This window comes from Hermetia illucens, chromosome 3, assembly GCF_905115235.1.
Source record: "Hermetia illucens chromosome 3, iHerIll2.2.curated.20191125, whole genome shotgun sequence".
Lineage (NCBI taxonomy): Eukaryota > Metazoa > Arthropoda > Insecta > Diptera > Stratiomyidae > Hermetia > Hermetia illucens.
In genome coordinates, this window is record NC_051851.1 from 178,173,313 (window position 1) to 178,188,290 (window position 14,978).

A 14,978-nucleotide genomic window follows, 5' to 3' on the forward strand; every position below is an offset into this window, starting at 1 on the left:
TATGACGCTTCGTGATAAGCACCGCCTCTGTTTTATGCTCCGTGAGTACAAGATCTGCTTTTTTAGCCATTTCTTTATAGCAGTGATTGCTGAATACAATTTGCAACAACAATCACCGCTACGTCTTAAGCGTAACCCACTATTGTGGCCTCGTTAGCAACTGGGATGTTAAGTATCTCATTATAAAGGCCGTCCCGGAACAGAGCCCTGTGGAACACCCGCTGAGACAATGTATTCTCTGCTCCTATTACCTGTGTCGTACCTGAGCTTTGTTCCTGTTAAATAGCTTTCGACAAGCGCAGTTAAGTAACTAAGTCCACCAGTTGCCGCCAAAGACCTCCTTATAAGGTTCCAACTGGCCAAGTTGAACGCATTATGTACGTCACTGCGCAATAATTGCTAGTGCCCCACCCCTTTCGTGCATCGCATTTTCAGTTAAGCCAGTAACTATCCAGTACTTCTTTTGTCGCTACTGGGGGTATTACAGCCATAAAAGTGGTTGCAGACTGTAATCGCTTGTGACCTCCTGAGGAAGCAAATCCTGAACAATTTTCAGTAGGATATCGGGTTATGTAACTGGTAGGGCGACCTGATCTTTAAATTTCCTCATCGGTCTATATCCGGCTCTGCGTAGAGTTGTTTGAAGCAATCCTTTTTGCTTCGCTGTATAGCTAGCTTCCAGGTTTCTTCAAGCTTCCTTGTAAGCTCGCTGCTTGATCTCCTGGTCTATCCTACTCATTGTTCTCTGAGCCGCTCGTTTGGCCCGATGACACAGCCACTGAAGATCGAATAAATCACTATACCACCAGCAGTTTGGCCTTTTACTGGAAGTCGATGAGTCGCATGCCGGCTCGATACACCCCGTGATTTGGAGGATTCTTTCCGAGGGTATTCGTGGTAGTCCAACAACATATCTATGAATATTTGCTCGTCAATTGCTTTTTCAGAACAACCTGACGTTTTTCTCTCGTTCTTGAACGAGCAGGTTTCCAACCGCTTGACTCATTCTTCAGGTCAAAGACTATTGTCTGGTGATCGCTGTGGGTGTAACAAAAATCAGATTCACAACTGACCCGAGTTCCCTTTCCGATACTATCATTAGCCAATATGATATTTAACGGAAGCCTTCCACTTTACTATCTTTGGGCGTTTTCAGTTCTAGCATGAGATCTCTCTTTTGGTTTCTCCGGATTCTGCTTACTTCTCAATATATCTGCGCAGGAAAAATTCCTAAGGACGGATCCTCTTTCTCTCCTTCTTCTTTTTTGATCCAACCTTAGTCCAACCGTTGTGTATCGTTTTCATAGTGGGTGATACGCCTTTTTGTTTTTTAGGAACCTGCTGATTTCCTGGATGTTCGACTTCCTTTTTCCGAACTCTCTTTTTACTCTGTCCATCCACAGGTATACGGTTAGCTGTCACCTACGTTGACTCTCCTTTGATTCTTTCTTTCTTCTTTTCGGGAGTTTTTATATAGAACCCTGGTGGCTCTCACCATATGCTTGATTGCTTGGTGCAGTTGTGTTTATCTTTGATAAATTCAAAATTTTTTGCTTCAAGCAAAATGAAAGATGGCTCTTTCAGGTCACACTACTGTTCTACAGCCTTCATTCTTTTTTCCGCATATTTTGAGACATAAACGGGATTCCTTTGGCCCAGGTCTTTTTCCGCCTTGGATATTGGAGGAGATCTCATAATCATCGATCTTCTCCTAAACGAATTCGGCTTCCGATCCTGAGGAACCTCCGCTAACCCCTTACGCTCGGATGCGGTGGGTGTCACTGAAGAATTTCAACGCCCGATCTCGTAAAATTTGTTCTCAAATTGCTTAGTCCTAAGAATACGTGCAGCTCTCAGAATCGATGGCCAAGTCGGTGTTTCCTCATCTACGTGCCATGCTGTCAACACGATTACCTTCAGACCTATTAGTAGAGATAATTGGCAACTTTTTTAATTTCCGAGGTAATGAGTTGAACTCAGAATCTATCTCGAAATTCAGATCTTTCGTTTGGCTACTTTTAGGGTTGATCTCTCCTTCAGTTCGGCTTTGTTTTCGGTTTAAATCTTGCCTGATTCCAGGCCTACCTTTACCTTACCTTTTTAGCAACGTCTGATATATTAGCTTCACCCGAACTCTTGTTGGTTCTTGCTGGTTGCGATCGCTTATCATTCGGCTGAAATGGTATTCCACAATCATGGGATGGATTGTCAAAAATTCGTGTATGTTGCTAGAGCTCCTGGTTCCGTTTTGTTTTCTTGAACGTGTTTCTTCACGGGGCTTAGTCTAAAGAGAGTCTTAAAGTATTTCTATGATTTTGATTTGTAAGGCATCAGCCGATCTAGACACATCGAAGCCATTAATTAGCGATAATGGAAGTACTGACACCAGCAACTTGCCCTGGATGCTGAGCAACCCTTACTTTATCGCATTCCTTCTGTCCATAATTCCTCAGCTCATATGACTGGCAACTGTTCAGAATGTTTCCTTTGGACCAGTATCCCCTTGCAGTCTTGACGTCACTCGCTGCGCCGTAATCAAGGTGCGGCTTTTCTTACCGAACTTAGGACCAGCAAAAGGCTTGCAATCAGCGGGAGGGCGTTGCTGATACTTCGACACTAACCGCGAGTTCTTCTATCTGGAGCTTTACTGGGAGACGCGACCACGCGCTTTTGTTCGTAATCTCTCTAGATTCCAGTAAGACTCAAAAGCCTGCCGAATGGAATTGGGCCTAGAGTTGCCGAGGAGGGATAACATACACTACGCCTCATCGATGCATTCGTCGTAGATCTTCCATTTCTCGGCACGATCGAGTCATTATTTAAAGAAGGTGAATTGATAACTATCTCTTGGCAACACCATGAAGTACAATCTACTATCTTAGGATGTCCAGGGAGTGGTAGATATTTCTAGAGATACGTGACAGAGAACAGTAGAGAGACTCCCGGGAAGTTCTAGATGGAGCTGAATCTTCAGAAATTGACAACGATCGCCGGTGGTCTGTGACGCATATAGGGGACATCGGCAACCGTGGAGATTCTCCACCAATAAATTACTTACATCTGAGGATTAAGAAAACTCTAATTATCAAATTATATTAAATTTATTGAGACAAAACAAGATATCCTTTAGTATTTCATTCTACTATGGAGTCAGAGTTTCCTATACTTTTTCGTCTGAGATGGCAAATATATAGAAAAGCTATTGTCACAGAAAACAAGTTGGCTACGCTGAGAACCACAATTAAGATAAAAACCAACCTATGGGGAAGAAGAAAGGCAATTATATGACAACTTGATCATAGAATTTGAAATTACTTATCCATGCCCTTCTGACTGAAACTAAAAGTCTTGAGTGATTCTTCGTCTCGTACAACACATGTCATATTTGCAGCATCAAAATAGTATCCTTCGAAGCAGTCACATTTTTTCAGCGTGTCACAGGTTCCATTTCCGCAATCCAAAAGACATATTGGCGTGCAGGTATGATTGGATGCCTCATCAGGAATTGGATAATAACCTTCCCAACATTGACAGAAATTCGGAGCAATGCATTTTCCATTGATGCACGCAGGTTTACATACCGGTTCGCATTTAAGGGCACTTTTGTTTGATGTCTTATATCCTGGAAAACATATCCACTGTTTCTGGCCTACATATTCTCCATTTACACCGGATTCAGGACGAAGTAAATTACAAATATGATCGCTCTTGTTGCTCTTCTGGTAGCCTCCGTAACAATCACACTGGTTAGGACCACTACACTGTCCATTTATGCACTCTGGGTCACAAATTGGTTGACAACGAAATTTGTTACCCGGGTCATGCTTAAAGCCTGGTTGGCAGGTACAAGTATTCCATGAGGAACAAGTGCCATTTATACACTCCGGGTTACATGTTGGTTCACATTTATTGGATCGCAATATGTAGCCATCACAACAAACTTCCGACATAACAACGTATGATATATTAATTTGTCTTGTGTTAACAATTAGTCCCGTTTGCAAGCATTCAAACAATGGGCTGCAGTCCAATTTGAAGGTTTTGGCTTGAGAGTATGTCTGGGTTTCGAGACCCCATTTCGTTACACTAAAATAAAAAAATGAAATGTGACAAATTGATTTTAGTCTGGATTTACTAATATTTACTTTTTTGTTTTCGTGCAACAATGGGCAATTTGAATAAAGCCCACGAGTATTGTAATGGAACATATAATTATCAAACTACTCCGCACCATTTTAAGTCACTTCACAAAACTTATGACAGCCCTTTTAGATTGTATTTCTATTAAAAGAACTTGACAAATGGGACCGAATTCCGGTCCACAACTGACCGCTAAAATTATCTGCATATGATTAATTCTCATAATTTTGCAACGCGATTTTTATGGGCGCTATGTTCTTATCTACTGCAATAATAGAAGCCACAAAAATAACCCTTGACGATTGCATTAGTCGAAATTTTCTTATATTCTTAAAGTTAAGCTGGGTTTTCATTCAATTCCCTAAAAATATAGTAACACCTACTTTATGTGAACAGATATCAGTACGGGATTTTGATGCCCAGACGTCCTTTAAGGGCAGCTTTGAGATTTTTGGATTGAACAGTTTCTGAGAATGGCCCCGTGAAATAAGTAGCCACTTTCTAGCCCCTACACTCCTTCCGTTACAACCGATGTCGAAATTAAGACCCGCTTCAGGAGATGCTAATCGAGACTTTTCATTTGACACCCCACATGCCTACATCTGGTGAAAAAAATTACACATACCCACACACACATCAACACCCCCACCCCTCCACCCCGCATGTATGAACCTTCAAGGTTTTCTATAGAACAAAAAAAAAACACACCCTTAAACCCAATTCTACGGAAATAAGCATGGACTTAGAAAACCAAAATGTGAAGCTCTGATACAGATCTCAGCCAAATAAAAGGAGCGTCCTTTTCAAGGCATTAACCATTTTCTTCTCTTTCACTGACGCTTCAGTTGTCTATGGCCACTAGAGCTAGTATAGCAAATGCTTTCTGATAATGGCTATTAAAGGTATGACGCCCTGTTGTACTTGCTCCGCCATCAGCAACCCTCTCTTATTGAACCTCTAATTCGTGAGAGGGCTCGCCGTTCGAAAAATTCGAAAATTTAGGAAAACCATTTCATACCTACCAACTGAAAATTGCTAAGTGTCTTGTAGTTGTACTGAAATGCGTTGAATCAGGGATAGAAGCGAGTGACATCCAAAAAGCATTAGAAGTTGAAGGGTTCAAGGTTAATTCGGCGTGAAATTCCATAACCTCTATTCCGCGTCGTGCTGAAACCAGATCATAAAAAGCTGGGAAAGGACGAGACGCATAAAATCTACAACTTGAAATAATTCCTCCATCGGCAAATTCTGGTTGAAGAACCTAATTTGGGGAATGGGCTTGTACAATGCCAGAACTGCCAGCAATTTGGCCATACAAAACCATATTATTGTACAAACTACCGAGTGTTTGTGCAATCTGCAGGGATTTAAACAATACAACTGACCGCACTAAAAACAAGAAGGACCCAAATACCAAATTTTGCAATAACTGCAGTGGACCCCATACTGCTAACTACAAAGGTTGTTCAGTATACACGGATATTAAGCAAAAGTTACGACCCCAGCCACGTCAAAAACCCATTAGTAGAGATGAAATAACCAAATCATCTTAAAGAACTATCCAGATGCTTCTCATAACATCTAACAACCAACCCGTCGTTAGTTATGCAACTGTTCTTAAACCAACTTCCCAAGGTCAAGTACCAGTCAACCCTATTTCGCAAAGTTTAGAGGGACTTCTCGTCACATTGACGCAAACTATGACACTTTCCTTGGCATCAATGCAGACCATGTTTCAGGAGATGTTGCGTAACCAATGACAAATTCTACAAGTCCTAATAGATAACAAAGATGAAGCTGAAAATCTGTCATTGGAATGTAAATGACATCAGTCAACACAAACTTGAGGGTTACAAATTTTTAATCGACAATTCTATAGACATTTGATCGCATCTTACACAAAAGAACCACTTTCAGATGCAAGATGCATACATTCTGGTATTCTAATCAAATCCCGGCTTAGACACTTCGTCCTGAACAGTACTGCAAGGAATACCTTCACGCTACATCTCTCCGCCTAACCGAATCTAGCGACGAAATCACTTGTTCAGCCCTATATTACCCTCCAAGGTTTAAAATTACAGCACAACAGTTTCAACACTGACTTTTTCAACACTCTTGGAAAGAAAAAGCACACCCACTGGGGATCAAGAATAATCTTTCCGAAATGCAGACAACTGTTTGACACCATAAGCAAGTCCAAAGGATTTAATGTTATTTCTTCAGAACACTCTACGTATTGGACCCCTGACCAGTGCAAAATTCCTGATCTTATCGATTTTGAGGTTACAAAAACGGAACCCACCATTAGACGAAGGACGCTAAACCCCTGCGTGTAAAGGGCGCGGAGCCAGCAAACACCATCGTCGTTCATGGACAGGGTACACCTAATAACATCACTCACCATCTTCATTAGGCCGCCAAGGCCGTAACTGCCAAAGGCATGACCACCGAAGATTGTCCACCTATCATCATTGAAGATGATCAGAACTCCCTTTCAGGGGACCCACCGGATGACTGAAACGTCGGCGTAAATCCCTCAATCAATTTTATCCACAGACTCCAAGGTGAATTCCGACTAGCCTCCGATCATAAAATTTGCTTTCACCCGCCAATCTTTTTGTACGGTTTGACTGCGAGGGCACTGGGTGTAATTATTAGGAACATAGACTACTAACCTGCCTGCCGAGAGGCTGAAAGTCTGGCACAAGTCTCCTATCGCACACAAGAGATTCTTTAACTTCCAATTAAGGCCTCCAAATTAGAAGGCTCTTCCATCACAATCACGGAGGAGAGGGAACCAACCCTTATACTTAGAGGAATCTTCCCTCACGACTATAATGTTGACGACGTGGCAGTGGGAATCAAGGAATCAGCAAAGGTTACGCCGATTCGCGTCTCAAGGCTCTACACCCCTTCGTCACTTGCTAATAATATCAACTTAAGCCTCTTTCGTGTAACTTTCATTTCCGAGGATGATGAAATCAAAATCTCAAAACTGAAAATTCTTCAAAATCAGCGGATCAGCTGGCGAAACCTAGGAAAGGAGGTGTCACTCACTGCTTTAACTGCCAACAATTTGGCCACGTATCTACAAACTGCGGCTACAATCCCAGATGCGTCAAATGTGCGGGTCCGCATGCCTCTGGCATTGTCCTCGCTCAACTGTCCGAAACAACGCCGATAAGGGGTCGACGGTGCCCCTCAAATGCGTAAACTGTGGCCAATTGGGTCACCAATTTCTCCAAATGTCCCGTAAATTGGAATCAATTCCACGTAGAGAGAGAAAGAGATAAAGGCGACTCTCATTCTCCGTTCTTTCCCCTCCCCCTAGATAGACACTCCGCAGTTCATGACTCCCTGCCAGGCCTTTTGTCTCATTCCAGCGGGATTACCGCTCCCTCACAGGAGGCGGGCGAGTAAGACCCGAAATCCGCAGCTCTTCATCGCCCCTACACTCTTCCATTTTCAGGGGCTTTTTCATGGAAGCTCTCTCTCTTCAAAATGTCATTCTCCTCCCTCTAAACCACAATTTCTGACTTCTATCACAACTACCTTCGTTTCCCCTCTGAAGACAAACCCGAAGCTTATTTACAATTCCATTTCAAATTGTTGGACAGTCAAAATAAAAGTGCTCACACTGACCACTAACTCGATCATTTCAAACGATAAACTTTTCACCCTTCACAAGTTCCACATCGACACCGATTCCAATCTTGCAATCCCAAAGAAGCCAGACTGGGTGAACCTCCCCAACGCTAAGCTACACATTCCTGGATATATCACATTCCGCAATGAAGCGGGCAGAGGCACAGTCGAGCTAGTCCAATTGGGACTAAAAGCAAATACCGTCCGAATGGATTCATTTGCTTCAAACTGCCTGTTAGCAGTCGTTAGACTACCTATCAGGGACAGCGGTGCCCTTTGAGTCCTAATCGGTTCTCTCTGCTTCCCAGATGGTACAAGTCATCATCTCACCCCCATTCTATCCGAACTTTGAAAAAATGCGGCAAGTTTTGACGCTTTCCTCCTTGAAGGCGACCTCAATGCCATGTAACTTGGGCAACTCAGCTAACAACGAAAACAACAAAGTTATCCCCGATTGGTTCCAATCAGGCTTATTCCTTAGCGCCGATATCTTTAATGCGGGAATCCCAATCAGGGACAGACCCATTCCTTAGTGTGGACATCATTAATGCGGGAGTCTCAACCTTTCCACATAGATCATCCTTCCCAGTCGGCTTTATAATCTCGTCCGATTTCTCAGTCTGTGTGCTATCAGCTGCTTCTCAATTGCAGCTCACTCTGACCATCATGCCCTCAGTTTCTCAATGCATTTACAGCAAATTCTCCGCTCCCTACTCCGTCCGTAGAAGTGCAAACTCTTCAAATTAACAAAGTGAGATGATTTTCAACGCGACCTGTCCAGTGCGCTGGGTCCTCCCCTGGACAAAACGCGTATTCATACCGATGGGGAGCTAGCGACTTACATCAGGAAATTCAACTTTGTCTTCGATGTCGCAATCAATAAACACGCAACTGACAAACAGCCTTGCTACTATAAATAAAGGTGCCTTAATCCCTCAATCTTCCTCTTAGGCGCGATAGGAACAGACTCCTGCAGCGAAGGAAATGATTATTCCGCTGACTACGTAACAGGTGCAACGCTGACTATCGTCTCCTCTCTGTCCAGCTAAATTAATGAAGCTATTAGATCCGAACTGAATCCCACCTACAAGAAACTTTTTAAGTCCCTCGAACCTGGCTCTCAAGTTTTCTCAATAGTTAGTCGATTGTCTGGAAGAAAAATATCTACTCACAACGTCAACTACTCTCCGATAAAGAGAGGAAACCTCCAGTTCCACTCCCCTGAGGAAAAAATATCTTCAGAGCTAGGTCACCCGCAGACCCCATCTGAAACTCGGAAAGTCGCCAGTGTCAATGTTAAAAGGTTGAGTATAGAAGGGTCGTTTCTATGCCTCTTCTTCTCCAGCTGCCCTGCCGTAATAGTCAGAATTCCCACCAATGAACGCTTTGCCAGTCTCTTCAATAACTATTTGGATAACACGCACTTCCTTGTGAAGGGTTGCTTCAGCGACCTCAAAGACATGAGGCTCTTCTCTCTTCTATCCAATATTGGAAAAATTTTCGAAGGCATTTTACAAATCCATTTCAACACTAAATCAATTCCGCTTCGAAAACCTCAGATCCACCGAACAAGCAATCCTTTCTCTACAAGACCACATAATCAATCACCTGGAAAACAGACAATGCACGGTAGCCTGCGCCTTAGACCTTGAAAAGGCGTTCGATTCAGTCTGGAAGAAGGACTTGCTATTCAAGTTAATCCAGACTAACTTTCCCCTTCCCTTAATTGGAATAATTGTAGATTTCCTCTCCATTAGAACTTGTTACGTGTGCTTCGGCGGACTTCGCTCTATCTACTTCCCTGTAAACTCAGGAACCCCACAAGACTCCATCCTAGGCCCCACAATTTTTGACATCTTCCTCCACGATATACTTCTTTTTCCCGTAAGTTTCCCCCCAACACCAACGGTAGCTCAGGTTGCGCCACGCCTGGCGTCTCTATCCAACGACAATGGTCCTCCTCAGGCAGTCTGAGCTGCATTAAAAACCCTTCTTTCCTCTTGGGCTATGTTCCCTACCACTAAAACCTTCTTGTACAATATCCTAATTTGGTCAATTCTAACGCTTCGTTTCCCAGCATGGGTTGCCACGTGCCCCTACGTAGCTGAAGCCCTCCAATGCTTCGAAAGGACCATCCTGAGGAAGTGCATCGCCAAATACAGAAGGTCGAATTTGAAATTCCACAAAATTCTCTCGTCTATGCTCTTTGGGGGGTTTGTCCCATGGTCCTGCAGATGATCACTGTCACGCGTCAGACTGAAGAAAAGGCTGTCCCAACCCAATCAACTTAAATGAAGCGCAAGTTCCCCAATCTTGTCGTGCCAAATATCTTTTTTTTTTGAGGAGGTGGAAATCTTCAAACGACACTGGCCTGGACACGCCAGCGTATGGGATTCTTACCCACTAAAACCACCCCCGACTCCCCCCAAGCCCCGTGGAACCACCGTACGGTATTACATCACGGGGCAGAGTCAGCTGATTTTGGCTTGGTCCCCTTTCGTCTCTACGCGGCGTACGTAACCGCGCTTTTCTGGTCTCCTCTGCCTTTCGCAGTTTGCCATGGAGTTGATCGCATCCCAGTTTTCCTGACAGCTAGCATTCTTCGCACCAGATTTTCTGGTACGAGCACCTCTCCTAGAGTCTCCTCTAGTTCTTCCTTTCCTTCACAAACCTTGGGCAGTGGAAGAATACATGCTCTGGGTCCTCTGGGACTCCATCGCAGTTTGGACAATCGGGTGAGGTATCTAGTTTAAACCTGAACAGGTACTGGCGATATCCTCCATGCCCGGTGAGAAACTGAGTAAAATTATAATTAATCTCACCGTGCCGTCTCTCCAACCACTCCTTGATGGCAGGGATGAGCCTGTGTGTCCACCGACCCTTTCCCGAGCGTTCCCAACGCTCTTGCCATCTATCTAGAGATCTCTCCCTTTCGGCGTTCTTCCTCTGCGATTAAGGAGAGATAGACTTCTCACTATATATATTCGTCATCTCATCTGCCAGGATATCAATGGGCATCATTCCAGAGACGACGAATGCTGCATCATCTGAGACAGTCCTGAATGTCGAGCACACCTTAGGGCTGTTCTTCTGCAGACTGAACTCAGTTTGTTAGTGTTAGATGTAATCCACAATGCCTTTCCCCAAACTGGAGCTGCATAAAGAAGGATCGACCTCACTACCCTAGCTATAAGCAACTTGGAAGCATGCCGGGGCCCTCCCTCGTTCGGCATCATTCTTGCCAGGGCCACACTCGCAGTGGATGCTTTGTCGTAGACATACTGCACGTGTGACTTATAGCTAAGCTTCCCATCTATCATCACTCCCAAGTATTTGATCGCAGGCTTAGAAGTAATGATATGATATGATTGCCAATTTGAATACGGGCAAAATTTCTTTTAAGGCGCTTGGTGATGAGGACCGCTTCCGTTTTTTCCTCCGCAAGTGTCAGATCAGAACTCTCTAGCCAACACTTAACAGCACTGATCGCTTCGCATGAGTATAACTCAGCATCTTCGAGATGCTTTGCGACAACAACCAGCGCTATATCATCGGCGTAGCCCACCACCGTGGCTTCCTCCGGAAGGGGAAGATGAAGAATATCGTTGTACATGATGTTCCACAGTAGTGGGCCCAGTACGGAGCCCTGTGGGACACCCGCGGAGACAACGTACTCCTGGGGTCCGTCATCGGTGTCATACCAAAGCCTCCGTTCTTGTAAATAGCTGTTGACAATAGCTGCAAGATAAGCGGGAATACCAATCTTTGCCAGAGATTTCCGTATTAGGTTCCAACTGGCCGAATTGAATTCATTTCTCACATCCAGGGTCACTACTATGCAATATTTGCTGGTACTGCCCTTTCCGTGGATTGCATCTTCGGCCAAGCCAGTAACTATTTTGATGGCATCAATGGTTGATCTGGCTTTACGGAATCCATACTGCCGATCTGAGAGACCTCCCAGGCTCTCAACAACCAGGAGTAATCTATTATAGATTTCTCGCTCTAGCATTTTGACCACAGTGTCCAAAAGACAAATAGGTGGGAGGTTGGCTCACCTGGAGTTTTGCCAGCCTTAGGCAGTAGCACCAACTTCTGTCGTTTCCATGATGCAGGAAATATCCCCTCGGACATGCGCGCTTCGAACAACTCAGCGAACATGTCCGGTCTGGATTTCACGGCAAGCTTGAGGGCCTTATTAGGCACGCCATCCAGACCCGGAGCTTTGTTGTCTCCTATTCTAGCGCAGATCTCCAGCAGCTCGTCACTGGTGACTGGCGGTATTGCCGTGTCGTTCAGAGGTCGCTGGAAGCTGTCTATGACCTCCTCTTGCTGCCAAATATCTGGGATTGCATTTGGACAGAGGTCTTACGTGAAACAGGCATATTGAAGTCAAGAAGCAACAGATAACCATTAAAGCAAGGAGTACACAGTCCTTTTGTACAAGGCAGTCATAAAGCCTATCTGGACAGATAGGATCCAGTTATGAAGTTCTGCGAAAATATCTAATATGGAGCTATTGCAACGCGATCTTCAGATACCCACAGTGTTGCGCGAGATTGCACCCTATACCAGCAGATACATGTGCAAACTGACAAAATCTTTGGCGCTAAGGGCTTGAAAAATTTACCGCCAGAATGTAAGACTTGCAAGATATATTTCAAGCTTATCTGCTCGATTTTCCGATTTAATACCCTCTCAATCTGGTTAATTATATTTCAAGATTTATTTCTCAATGCGTATCTTCTATATTCCTCTAATTTAGATTCAGATACTTTGGTTCAACGCCGATAACACTGCTTCGTTCCGTTTTAGTCTGCAAAACTTGAAAGCAAGAAGGAGCATCTGCTGCTTAGTTTTTATTTTCCAAGCGAAGAATGTATCTCTGAAAATACATTCCGGGTGTTAATTTTAGATGAACTTTCAGACAGGTTGACGACAAAATTCGAAGGGATGACTGGGAGCTGGGGAGAACTAATGTCTGACAGATATTCGTACATTTGTTTTATACCTGGGGGTTGATCTTATGGATATTTCTGTTATGAAGTATTGAAGCTATTTTATGTATCTTTAGTGTGGCAGATACATAGGTATTACGTCCGATTTGGTGCAACACCAGAAAATTGAGATCGCTCTTAAAATTAAAACGTTATATTTCCCCCAAAAAAACAATTTCATTAAATTTACAATTATTTCCACTCTTTCCGGACTTTATGATAACTTTTTTCTTCGTTTCTCATTTCAGATAATTTCATGGTGAACCTCACGGCATCGAGTTAAGTTGCCAACATTTATCCGCGTCAAACTGAATTTGCTATTTGAAAGCCAGTAGGCATTTGGGCCCTGATTGCCGCCTCGGTGTTGTGCACTGGGAGTAGTGCCAATTGTGGGCGGTTGTAAGAAGCAACCCCAACACGAGAGCCTCTCCCCACGCCTTCATCCATCTCTATATATCTCTAGGAATGACCGAAAAGATACGGTCGATAAACATCAGCAGAACTGGAGCAGGAAGCAATAGTGTAGAAGTTAGCTCAACTTCTGTTAGTGTCACGCATATGGCATCTTCCGGGAGCGGTACAGGAGGAACAAATATATCTGAACCAATGCCACCACCACTTTTGTCATCATCTTTACCTCCAACGACTGCTGGTATCGGTGGATCAACAGTTGGTCATAATGCTGGTGTGAATGTGAACAGCTCCCAACAGAATAGTATGAGTGGGGGTGGAAATACTTCGGGCAATGAAAGTGAATCAGAGCTGGGTCATGATCTAATTGTCGGCGCCGGGGATTGTAATTCGATTATGAATTCCTCACAGATATCGACAGCTTCGAACGACTCAGTTTCAATAACGAAAGCCAATTTAAGCATAGCACACAACATTGTTGGGGTGAGTATGAAGTTTTAGTTCTTCGTTGTTAAGTTTCAGCTCAAACTAGTAGACCTTCCAGAATTGACATCTCAGTCGATGGAAAATTGATTCTGTTCATAGTTTCTTGGCTGATTGATTGATTACGTTGACTCCACGCAGGTTACAACTGCATATCGGGCTACAAAACTCTCGTCTCCTGGTGGTTCAACTTACCCTTGTCGAATAGAAAAAGAGAAAATAGGAGGGAACCATAATGAAAGTACTTGATTCCAGCTCAATTTGCTGTAAATTAACGTGTCGGTACCCAGTTGTCTGGTATATCCATTACTTGTTAGGAGGGTGCCGTGCTAAGCCCAATGCTGGCTTGGCGACAGGAAAGTTAGCTTATGAGGGTGCGAACTTATTTAGGGATAAAATCCAATAGCTAACTCTCGGACTGTGTGTACTTAACTCTTTGGCTGTCGAGACGATTTATTTCACGCTAAAATGCATTTGATATCGTATTAACTTAGTCCCCTGTACCTATTCATTTAAAGCTAAAGCAATCAGTTCTGCGTGGGGATTATTTCGAGTCCTTGATTTATGGAGTTGAGTTGAAGCGATGATCCCAATAAAAGTCCAGATAGAAACAGTATATTTAGGATGGATAATTGAAAGTCTATTATCGGTAAAATCGAAATCGAACCTGCAAAGTATTTAACACCCATTAAAAACCGCCCCCGTCTCTCCAACCGCAGCCTCGCGGGACCACCATTTAGGTATTCCTTCTCAGGGTGGGTTTGCCCTTAGGCACCCGTCCTGCTCCTTCAGCAACTCCTCCTGTATTTGCACGATTGCGGAGCAAACCGTAAGCCAATTCTCCTCGGACCTCAGCATCTCCGCAACTAAGTTCTCCGGGCCCACGCTCCTGCCAAACACTTGGTTTAGGCTCCTCCTCTCCATTGCGAATTTTGGACAGTGTAACATCACATGCTCTGGATCCTCCGGTATGCCACCGCATCTAGGACAATTCGGAGAATCACCCAACCCAAAGCGGTGCAGATGTGTGTGGTGGGGAGAAGCTACGGCTTCTGAGCACTCAGGCCGTGTTGGCCCATTGTACTCGCTGCGGTGCAGATACTGTCTATAGAAACCATCGTGTCCCGTGAGGAACTGGGTAATGTGGTAGTTGATTTCCCCATGTTTCAGCTCAAACCACACCCTAATGTTGGGAATGAGCCTGTGCATGCACCGACCCTCTGTAGACTCGTCCCAGAGATCATACGACTCTGACCTTGCCGCATTTCCACGCTCTGTGTAACCCTCCATACGTTTTGC

General features: G+C 44.1%; 2 protein-coding genes across 3 annotated transcripts in view; one reads left to right on the forward strand and one right to left on the reverse strand.

The window, feature by feature from the left end:
• The window catches only part of LOC119650668 (GTPase-activating protein CdGAPr), a 280,038-nt gene that overhangs the window by 233,612 nt on the left and 31,448 nt on the right, over positions 1–14,978 (forward strand). For both annotated transcript variants that reach the window (XM_038053616.1, XM_038053617.1), the window contains one exon: positions 13,034–13,679. In XM_038053616.1, the coding sequence (XP_037909544.1) occupies positions 13,251–13,679 (429 nt within the window). In that variant the 5' untranslated portion in view covers positions 13,034–13,250. The remainder of the gene's footprint in view (positions 1–13,033; positions 13,680–14,978) is intronic.
• On the reverse strand, positions 3,126–4,350 carry LOC119650669 (von Willebrand factor D and EGF domain-containing protein-like). Its single transcript, XM_038053618.1, has 3 exons — positions 4,146–4,350; positions 3,316–4,086; positions 3,126–3,258 (listed from the first exon to the last, which is right to left on the reverse strand). Exons 1-3 carry the CDS (start codon positions 4,232–4,234, stop codon positions 3,135–3,137), a joined length of 984 nt encoding a protein of 327 aa, XP_037909546.1. The 5' UTR covers positions 4,235–4,350; the 3' UTR covers positions 3,126–3,134.

Coding starts and splice junctions, on each gene's coding strand:
- LOC119650669 (XM_038053618.1), bottom strand. CDS start 4,234: ATGGTGCGGAGTAGTTTGATAATTATATGTTCCATTACAATACTCGTG. Junction 4,087..4,145: donor TGTTGCACGAAAACAAAAAA/GTAAATATTAGT, acceptor TTTTTATTTTAG/TGTAACGAAATGGGGTCTCG. Junction 3,259..3,315: donor AGTCAGAAGGGCATGGATAA/GTAATTTCAAAT, acceptor TCTTCCCCATAG/GTTGGTTTTTATCTTAATTG.